This window comes from Gopherus flavomarginatus, chromosome 3, assembly GCF_025201925.1.
Source record: "Gopherus flavomarginatus isolate rGopFla2 chromosome 3, rGopFla2.mat.asm, whole genome shotgun sequence".
In the NCBI taxonomy this organism is placed as follows: domain Eukaryota; kingdom Metazoa; phylum Chordata; order Testudines; family Testudinidae; genus Gopherus; species Gopherus flavomarginatus.
The window spans coordinates 286,533,966-286,544,891 of NC_066619.1; the positions used below are offsets into that span (position 1 = coordinate 286,533,966).

The 10,926-nt window shown below is 47.5% G+C and overlaps 1 protein-coding gene across 1 annotated transcript; it reads right to left on the reverse strand.

Annotated features, from left to right (window-relative positions):
* Positions 1-8,822: 8,822 nt before the first annotated feature.
* Positions 8,823-10,865, reverse strand: LOC127046432 (tigger transposable element-derived protein 3-like). The gene has a single exon (XM_050943458.1). The coding sequence runs from the start codon at positions 10,721-10,723 to the stop codon at positions 10,043-10,045; it is 681 nt and encodes a 226-aa protein (XP_050799415.1). The 5' UTR covers positions 10,724-10,865; the 3' UTR covers positions 8,823-10,042.
* Positions 10,866-10,926: the final 61 nt, after the last annotated feature.

A 10,926-nucleotide genomic window follows, 5' to 3' on the forward strand; every position in this document is an offset into this window, starting at 1 on the left:
CTATTAAATGGGGATATTGATATAACAGGCATCACAGAAACTTGGTGGAATGAGGATAATCAATGGATACAGTAATACCAGGGTACAAAATATATCAGAAGGACAGAACAGGTCGTGCTGGTGAGGGAGTGTCACTATACGTGAAAGAAAGTGTAGAATCAAATGAAGTAAAAACCTTAAATGAACCAAACTGTACCATAGAGTCTCTATGGATAGTAATCCCATGTTCTGATAATAAGAATATAGCAGTAGGGATGTATTACCGACCACCTGGCCCGGATGGTGATAGTGACTGTGAAATGCTCAGGGAGATTATAGGGGCTATAAAAATAAAAAACTCAATAATGGGGATTTCAACTATCCCATATTGACGGGGTCCATGTCACTTCAGGACAGAATGCAGAGAGAAAGTTTCTTGACACCTTAAATGACAGTTTCTTGGAGCAGCTAGTCCTGGAACCCACAAGAGGAGAGGCAATTCTTGATTCAGTCCTGAGGGTACGTCCACGCTACCCACTAGATTTATCATGTAACATCTAGACGTGATAAATCGATCCCCACTATGCTCCCGTCGACTCCAGAACTCCACCAGGGCGAGCAGAGGTAGTGGAGTCGACGGGGGAGCCTCAGCCATCGATCCTGTGCCGTGAGGACAGGAGGTAAATCGAAATAAGATACATTGACTTCAGCTACGCCATTCCCGCTATTCTTACATCGACACTTCCCTCCCCCCCAGTGTAGACCACCCCCAAGTGGAGCACAGGATCAGGTCCAATAAGTGAATATAGCTGGACCACTTGGTAATAGTGACCATAATATAATTAAATTTAACATCTCTGTGGCAGGGAAAACACCACAGCAGCCCAACGCTGCTTAATTTCAGTCTGGCTGTTCTTATGTTCTCAGGAGCCTATATAACCACTTTGGGGCGATCTGAGTGGGTCCTTGCTTGTGGACTGGCTGAGCCCTGGCTGAATGCCATGGGGGCGATCACAGGCCCAAGAGGTAATCGTCTCTGATGAGTGGACGCTCTCTGGCTCAAGGGTCACTCGTCCAGCAAGCCGGCTCACAGATAACTCAGGCTTGCACAGCTCAGAGGTATCTCAGCCGAGCACTGAATTCTCCCAAGTTCTCCTGTCATGGTGCTGATCCAAGGGGCGAGGTAAGGCCGTGTGGTGTACTGGAGGGAGGGCTGTTACTTAACTCAGCGTTTCCATCGTTGGTGTCTTTCCCGGTTCTCAGGGTGTCTGTGTTTGGCTGAGGCAGAGCCGCGGCCTGGCAGTCTGTGCTCCTCGTTGGGCTGGGTTTGATAGTGAGCCGCTATTGCACAACAGGATCCCCTGGCTTCTTGCCAGCATGCCCTGTTAGCCAGCATGTCTCAGGTGTAACAGTCCCTGGGCCAGATTCTCTGCCGGCATAACGCTGCTGAAATAAACGGAGATTTGGCCCCCAGCGACCCAGAGTGGTTCTGTTTGCTGTCCAGACAGTTGTGTTTGGAGCCTTACTGCTGCTGTGCTTCAGGCCGGGGCTGGGAGACCCAGGGGTGTTGTCGCTGACACCGGTGCAAAGTGAGGGTGAGATGCACAAGGAATACGGGGTTCTAGGCATTTTTGTAGCCCTCCAGAAAAATTTTCTGGAGACCTAGTGCCACCTGCTGGATGGTCTGAGCCACGTTGATCCCTACATTCACTGTCTAACTTCTACAAAAAGAACAGGAGTCCTTGTGGCACCGTAGAGACTTTCGTGCGCTTATGCTCAAATAAATGTGTTAGTCTCTAAGGTGCGACAAGGACTCCTGTTCTTTTTGTGGATACAGACTAACACGGCTGCTACTCTGAAACCTTTCTAATTTCTGGGATTTTTAACAGACCCAATTTTTAAAGAAATGTAGTCCTCATGAAAAAGATCTTATTAAGAACATAAGAACAGCCAGACTGGATCAAACCAATGGCCCATCTAGCCCAGTATCCTGTCTCCCAACAGGTGCCCCAGAGGGAATGAACAGAACAGGGCGAGTGATTCATCCCCTGTCGTCCAGTCCCAGCTCCTGGCAGTCAGAGACTTAGGGACACCCAGAGTGTGGGATTGCCTCCCTGCCCATCCTGGCTAATAGCCATTGATGAACCTATCCTCCAGGAACTTACCTAGATCCTTTTTGAACCAAGTTACACTTTTGGCCTTCACAACATCCCCTGGCAACAAGTTCCACAGGTTGACTGTGCGTTGTGTGAAGAAACACTTCCTTTGGTTTGTTTTAAACCTGCTGCTTATTAATGGCATTGGGTGACCCCTGGTTCTTCTGTTTTGAGAAGGGGTAAATAATACTTCCTTATTCACTTTCTCCACACCAGTTATGATTTATACACTTCTATTGTATCCCCTGTAGTCGTCTCTTTTCTAAGATGAACACTTCCAGTCTTTTTAATCTCTTCTCATATGGAACCCGTTCCATACCCTTAATCATTTTTGTTCCCCTTCTTTATACTTTTTCCAGTTCTATTTCTCTTTTGAGATGGAGTGGCCAGAACTGCACACGTTATTCAAGGGATGGAAGTACCATGGATTTATATAGTGGCATTACGATATTTACAGTCTTAACTTCCGCTTTTCTAATGTTTTCTAACATCGTTCACTTTTTTGACTGCAGCTACACAGTGAGCTGATGTTCTCAGAGAACTATCCAAGGACATTCCAAGATCCCTTTTTCGCGTGGTAACAGCTGATTTAGACCCCATCATTTTGTATGTATAGTTGGGATTATGTTTTCCAATGAGCATTACTTTGCATTTATCAACACTGAATTTCATCTGCTATTTTGTTGCGTAGTCACCTAGTTTTGTGATATCCCTTTGTAACTGTTCGCACTTAACTATCTTGAAAGCAGCAAAGAGTCCTGTGGCACCTTACAGACTAACAGACGTATTGGAGCATGAGCTTTCGTGGGTGAATGCATCTGACGAAGTGACTAACACAGCTCCCCCTCTGATACTTAACTATCTTGAGTAATTTTGTACTCTGCAAACTTTGCCACCTCATTGTTCATCCCCTTTTCCAGATCATTTAGGAATATGTTGAACAGAATTTGTTCCAGATAGATCCTTGAGGGACCCCGCTATTTGCCTCTCTCTGCTTTGAAAACTGACAACATATTCCTACCCTTTGTTTCCTGTCTATTGACCAGTTACCAATCCATGAGAGGACCTTCCCTCTTATCCCATGACAGCTTACTTTGCTTAAGAGCCTTTGGTGAGGGACCTTGTCCAAGGCTTTCTGAAAATCTAAGTACACTATATCCACTGGATCCCCCTTGTCCACATGCTTGTTGACCCCCTCAAAGAATTCTAGTAGATTGGTGAGGCAGGATTTCCTTTTACCAAAACCATATTGACTCTTCCCCAACATACTGTGTTCATCTATGTGTCTGATAATTCTGTTCTTCCCTATAGTTTCAACCAATTTGCGTGGTACTGAAGTCAGGCTTACTGGCCTGTAATTGCCGGGGTCACCTCTGGAGCCTTTTCTAAAAGTCGGCATCTGTAACATGCTTGGATGCTCTGCAAGAACGAGGCCCACACACACTGTGAGTTATTTGGCTTTAATGAAGGTAAAGTGACACATTTGCAACGGGGACCCTGGGCGTTGCTGTCACTTTGGCGGGGAACCCAGCACCGAAGCTCAGCTCAGCCTGGGTCGGAGTCCAAAGGCGGGACCAGGAGCATACAGCTATATATACACAATACAAAAGCAACTTATACATATGCAAAAAGGGATTTCCCACAAGCTATGCCCGCCCTTTGGCCTAAGGCCATACAAACTGGTTTCAACCAGTTAAAAGCAAGTTATTACTGGCATGCCATGTCCTACAATGACCGGCCACTTAGCAAGCAGCGGCTTTTCACAAGGCCGACGAGAAAGCGGAGATACCCTAGCTAGGCCGTGACACAGTTTTCCGCAGTCCCCTACAGCATCACATTAGCTATCTGCCAGTCATCTGGTGCAGAGGCTGATTGAAACGATAGGTTTCAGACTACAGATAGTAGTTCTGCAATTTCACATTTGAGTTGCCTCAGAACTCTTGGGTGATAACCCCTCTGGTCCTGCTGACTTATTACTGTTTCATTTACCGGTTTGTTCCTAAAGCTCCTCTACTGACATCTCAGTCTGGGACAGTTCCTCAGATCTGTCACCTAAAAAGAATGGCTGAAGTTTAGGAATCTCCCTCACATCCTCTGCAGTGAAGACCGATGCAAAGAATTCATGTAGCTTCTTCATGAACAAGGGCAGCTCCCAGACTGCCGCACTGGGCAGCACAGCATGGGGAGGAGGCGACCAGCCCTCTGTGGAGAAAGAAGTGGTTTGGGACTATTTAGAAAAGCTGGATGAGCAGAAGTCCATGGGGCTGGATGCGTTGCCACTGAGGGTGCTAAAGGAGATGGCAGATGTGATTGCAGAGCCATTGGCCATTATCTTTGAAAACTCCTGGCGATCGGCGGAGGTCCCATATGACTGGATAAGGGCTAATGTGGTGTCCATCTTTTAAAAAAGGAAGGAGGAGAATCCAGGGAACTACCGGCCAGTCATCCTTACCTCAGTCCCTGGAAAAATCATGGAGCAGGTCCTCAAGAAATCAATTCTGAAGCACTTAGAGGAGAGGAAAGTGATCAGGAACAGTCAACATGGATTTGCCAAGGGCAAGTCATGCCTGACTAACCTAATTGCCTTCTGTGACGAGATAACTGGCTCTGTGGATGAGGGGAAAGCAGTGGATGTGTTATTCCTTGACTTTAGCAAAGCTTTTGATACAGTCTCCCATAGTATTCTTGCCAGCAAGTTAAAGAAGTATGGGCTTAATTAATGGACTGTAAGGTGGATAGAAAGCTGGCTAGATCGTTGGGCTCAACGGGTAGTGATCAATGGCTCCATGTCTAGTTGGCAGCCGGTTTCAAGTAGAATGCCCCAAGAGCTGGTCCTGGGGCCAGTTTTGTTCAATATCTTCATTAATGATCTGGAGGATGGCATGGACTGCACTCTCAGCGAGTTTGCAGATGACACCAACTGGGAGGAGTGGGTGATAAACTGGAGGGTAGGGATAGGATACAGAGGGACCTAGACAAATTAGAGGACTGGGCCAAAAGAAACCTGATGATGTTCAACAAGGACAGGTGCAGAGTCCTGCACTTAGGACGGAAGAATCCCATTCACTGCTACATACTAGGGACCGAATGGCTAGGCAGCAGTTCTGCAGAAGAGGACCTAGGAGTTACGGTGGATGAGAAGCTGGATATGAGTCGACAGTGTGCCCTTGTTGCCAAGAAGGCTAATGGCATTTTGGGCTGTATAAGTAGGGGCATTGCCAGCAGATTGAGGGACGTGATCATTCCCCTCTATTCGACATTGGTGAGGCCTCATCTGGAGTACTGTGTCCAGTTTTGGGTTCCACACTACAAGAAGGATGTGGAAAAATTAGAGAGAGTCCAGCGGAGGGCAACAAAAATGATTAGGGGTCTGGAGCACATGACTTATGAGGAGAGGCTGAGGGAACTGGGATTATTTAGTTTGCAGAAGAGAAGAATGAGGGGGGATTTGACAGCTGCTTTCAACTACTGAAAGGGGGTTCCAAAGAGGATGGATCTAGACTGTTCTCAGTGGTGGCAGGTGACAGAACAAGGAGTAATGGTCTCAAGTTGCAGTGGGGGATGTTTAGGTTGGATATTAGGAAAAAAAATTTCACTGGGAGAGTGGTGAAGCACTGTAATAAGTTACCTAGGGAGGTGGTGGAATCTCCTTCCTTAGAGGTTTTTAAGGTCAGGCTTGACAAAGCCCTGGCTGGGATGATTTAGTTGGGGTTGGTCCTTCCTTGAGCAGGGGGTTGGACTAGATAACCTCCTGAGGTCCCTTCCAACCCTGATCTTCTATGATTCACAACGGCCATATCTTCCTTGAGTGCTCCTTTAGCACCTCCATTGTTCAGTGGTCCCACTGGTTGTTTGGCAGCTTCCTACTTCTGATGTACTTACAAATATTTTTGGTGTTAACTTTTGTGTCTTTTGCTAGTTGCTCATACAATTCTTTTTTGACCTTCCTAATTACACTTGCCTTGCCAGAGTTTTTGCTCCTTTCTATTTTCCTCAGTGGGATTTGACTTCCAGTTTTTAAAGAGCATCTTTTTGTCTCTAGCCTCCTCTTTAACTCTGTTGTTTAGCCAGGGTGGCATTTTTTGGACTTCTTGCTGTTATATTTAGGGGAGGAGGAATATGTTTAGTTGAGTCTCTGCCATGGTGTTTATAACAAGTTTCCATATTGAAGTGCCTCTGTTTAGCCCCAAACAGCATTTGCACTGCAGCATGGAGCAGGTGTGGCATTGGTAGCTGCTATGCAACCTCCCACACCTCCCCCACGCGCACAGCACCCCGTTTCTTCACCAGAACTCTCTCTAAAATAGGGATTCATCCTCTATGCCCTTTCCTCCTCTGGCATCTATGCTGAGACTCTCCAGCACGGCACTAGTGCATGGATAGAACTGTGGCTTCACTTGGCTCGTTTGGATCTGGACTGAGACCCACCAACTTGTTCCATAAAGGCCACTCTCAGCCACCAGAAGATGGTGCCTTTTGGTTAACACTGATCTGTGCCAGATTTGAACAGGTGACTCCATGTCCCTGGAGCTGGAGCACCAACAGGGAAAAATTAATAGGTGCTCTGTGCCCACTGGCAGGCAAGCTCTTGAGTCCAGCAACCCAAAAATCACCCAAGAGTCCAGCAACCCAAAAGTCTCTGTCCCTGGTCAGTGCAACCCCAGAGTTCAAAAGTTTATCTGCAGAGTTTTACCTCCCAGCCTGGATAGAAATGGGGGGGGGAGCACAGGGGTGTTAAGGGGCACCTTACATGGTCTGAGGCCAACTGCCTCACCTCTCCTTGGGGTTCTTCTGCACCTTTCATCATGAGCCGCTCCACTCCACCAGCTGGCCCATGAGCTGCTCCAGCCGTCCCACGAACGCTCCACTCTGCCAGCCGCTCCATCAGTTGTCCCAGCCATTCTCTGCTCTGCCAGCCACTCCACCAGCTGCTCAGCAATATATCTTCACCCCCCACACACACACTACTTAACACAGCACTCAGTGATTTCACTCTTAGTAATTTTAGCTCTTTAGTGATTTCAGCTTGTAATAGGGGAGCCTCAGCACTGGTGTACCATAGGCCCAAAGTGAATTCTGCTCAGCAGACTGCAAGTAGATTCCTAACAGAATCAAAATTAGCTCTCATAGTCTCCCATGGAGAGAGGCAGCAGTGCAATTGGTGTTTCTGGCCCTCAAGGGGGAACCCATACCATCAGATACAAATGCCTATCCCAACCTCTCTCTCAGTTCACTGGGTTTTGGAACCCATGTCCTTTGTCTAGCGAGTGCTACTTAGTTGATGGTGAGTCCCTCTGTCATAAAACAGTTCCACTGGCCTTGATTCATATAATCAGGGTGACAACACTTTATTCTTCCTGCCGCAATAACAGAGAAACTGGGGATCCCACAACAGCCAAAGTGACCATTTGGGCTGCCGTGGGCTCATACTGAGTGGGGTGGGTGTGCGTATGCAAACAAGATCAGCCCCTGAAGTTCTTTTCCACAACTCACCACCAGATGTCAGGGTAGAACTCATCCTGACTTTGCTTACATCAAGATAGGGTGTGAGCGTGTTAATTTAGAAACCTTTATTGTATATAATACCACATGTACGGCTAGAACAATATTATGGCTTTGTAATTCATTGATTGTTTGGTTACTATTTGATTACTATTCCATTTGTCTCAATAAAAGTCTTTAAGGCTACATTTTGTTCTCTGGGTGAGTGTCCTTGTCATACTTCCCGAGGGTCCTTGCAAACTCTGTGTAGCCTGATTCTGAGACAAGAACCTTATTATCTTCTGAGCAGATTAATTGGTGAGACTATAACCTATATTATCTAAACAATATTATTAATCTCCTAAAACTAGGCAACACTGCTGGGCCATGCTCCAGTCCCACATTCTGGCCTGCAGGCTCAGCTCTGCAGCTGCACATGCTCTGTTGGGCCTCCCCGCACCAGGATCAGCCTCCACTTGTGGCTTAGGCTCCAATTCATTCCCTGACTCCTGGGCACAGTCCTCAGGCTGCCTGCCTGGCCTCCCTGACAGGCTGCAGGCACCTGAGCAGCCTAAGCTGGGCAAAGCTGGGGCACAGTCACAGCTGGGAGATGGGGACATGGAGGCCCTCATCCAATATGGTGGCCTCTTGAGGCCTTAGTCAGGCTGCCCTCATCAAAGCTGGTGGGATGCCCTTATCCAAGATGGCTGCCCCAGGCCTTAGGCAGTCTGCCCTCATTCAAGATGGCTACTCCTTCAGACCTTAGGGCATCTGCCTTCATTCAAGATGGATGCCCCTTGAAGCACTAGTTGGTCTTCCCTTATCCAAGATCTGTCTTACTCAGGCTGCTCTTATCAAAGATGGCCACTGCAACCACTCTCATCTGAGATGGCTGCCTTCTGAGCAGTAGAGCTAGACTGACAGTAGACACTCATTAGTAGCAACATGTTGGTCCCCTTTTGTTATGTTGCTCCTAAGAGGCTGTTGCTGTCATGGGGAGTGTCATCTGACCAAAGGCAGCCTGCTTTTTCTGATATGTCAAGTAGCGACAGTACAATAATCTAGAGTTGTAACAATACAGGGTATGTTTACTATTATAGCTACAGTATTGCATTAGTGTACATACTGTACATTTTAAACATGTGTCCTGTTCCGAATCTGTAGCCTACAACCATATTGTATCAACAAAGAAGCATTAAGTAACAGTTATAAAAGTATCAACTTTTATGTTTCTGTTTTAAGAACGATCAAACATCAACCATGACAACAAAACCTCTTGTAAACATGTTTTGTACTGGCACTTATTGTAATATTTTGTACGCACTGTAAGTCACCCTGGGTAAGGGCGTCTGGTAAGCTAATAATACTATAACCACCTAAATTAAAGTACTGTTCCATATCAGTGTATTTTATTTATACAGTGAGTATCAACCTGTACACTAACACTGGAGAAACGCACTCATTTGGGGTGAAAGAACTCTGTTAATTTGCTCTGCTTCTTCTCAGTCACAATTTTGTTTTGAAGGTGGAATTCAATGTCCCAAAGAGACCTGTAGCCCCTGTCCCCAAGTCCCTCTAGCTGCAAAAAGTGCCAAAGTGTGTTCAAAGCCTTCAACAGCTCGGAGTTTGTCAGGGGTGGAACTTCACAAAATCATCCTCACTCTCTTGAGTATCCTCTGCATTATGATATGTTTCATCAACACAAGCTCGTTTCTCTGGCCTTGCAGCCACTGCAGCGCCCAGTAATTCCTCATGGGTTAGCTCTCCAAACATCAGCAAATCCTCATCCACAGCCACAGCAGCTACTAAGTCCTCTTCTTCCATGTTGACTGGAAGTGGAACATCGTTCAGGGGGTCATCAAACTCTGCAACGTCCTCATCTCACACACTTTCCTCTGGCACAACAAATTTGCTTTTCCAGAAACAGCTAGAAATTGTTGTCGGCTTTACATCTTGCCAGGCCTCAGCAACAAGATGAACGCAATCTAGCAAGTTCACAGTTTTCAGAACTGTCTGAACATCTGCGCTGGGGTCCACATCAAGAGCAACATTAGTCCGGCTTGCGATTTTTGATCGGTAATGTCCCTTCATATTCTCAATGACACCTTGAGTCATAGGTTGCATCGAAGACATAGCGTTAGGAGGTAAGAATTCGAGCTGAATGTTAGTGAGAACCACTCCTTGTGGGTGTACGGAGCAGTTAGCCAGGAAGAGGCATATCTGACGGCTCTGCCAGCAAAGCTGAAGATCCCATTTTTTCAACCACTTGATGAAAATCTTACCTGTCATCCAGGCATTCGCTGAACTGACATAATTGAGGGGAAGTTTCCTGAAATCCTCTGGAAAGCATCGGGGTCGTTTTGATGTCCCGATCATGAACAGCGAGTGTTTGTCATTCCCATCCATGTTGGCACAGACCAGCACAGTTACTCTGTCCTTTGAAGCTTTCCCTCCTTCTTGCTTTCATTTTTTTCTCCATGTCCTCTGTCACAGAGCCCTTTCAGATAAAGCCTTGTTTCGTCAGCATTGTAGATGTCAGCCGGGGAAAGCTTTTCAAGGATACGAGAAAGCTTTTCACACTGCCACTGGTCAGTGGTGGGTTTGTCCGCTGACTGTTTTCCACCCTGCTCTTTTTCACAAGTGACACTGAAGCGTCTCTTCCATCTGGTAAACCAACCGTCGCTTGCTTTAAAATCGTTCAGTCCAAGGGAAGCAGCAAGCAGACGGGCTTTTTTCTTGACTGCGGGTCCAGCCAGCAGTGCCCTCTGTGCCCTCTTCTCCTTGAGCCATGTAAAGAGAGCCCGATCGGCAGCAGGGGCTTTTCCTTCCAGGCCATGCTTACGGCAGCCATTCGACTGGCCGGCTTCGTAGTCAGCCAACAGCTTTTCCTTCTGCTGCCAGATCCGGCACACGGCCGACCGGTGCAGCTCCCACTTGGTGGCCACTTGGCTCTGAGTGGCCCCTGGCCTCTGGCCCTCGCGGATGATCTGCGCTTTCTCCTTCAGCAAGAGACTTCTTGGCATTTTGTCTGGGTTCGCCCCACACCCCGCGATGCCAGGGCGGTGGGGCGACCTCCCCACGGCACTGATGGGGCTCGTACCCGCCATGGGCCAGGCTGTGGTTACAAAGCGCTCTCGGGGGGGTGGGTGGCGCTCATACGCTGTGGTTGCTCTTCCTCAAGGCCCTTGCTGCACACAAGCATCGCCTGCAGCTTCAACAGGGCTGCCCCCTGCCTTGCCCTCATCCAAGATGGCGGCTTCCTTAGCACGCACAGCTGCAGCTTCAACATGGCTGCTCCCTGAATTGCCCT

Bases quoted from the DNA above. Each gene is read 5' to 3' on its own strand.
- LOC127046432 (XM_050943458.1), bottom strand. From the start codon at position 10,723: ATGGCGGGTACGAGCCCCATCAGTGCCGTGGGGAGGTCGCCCCACCGC.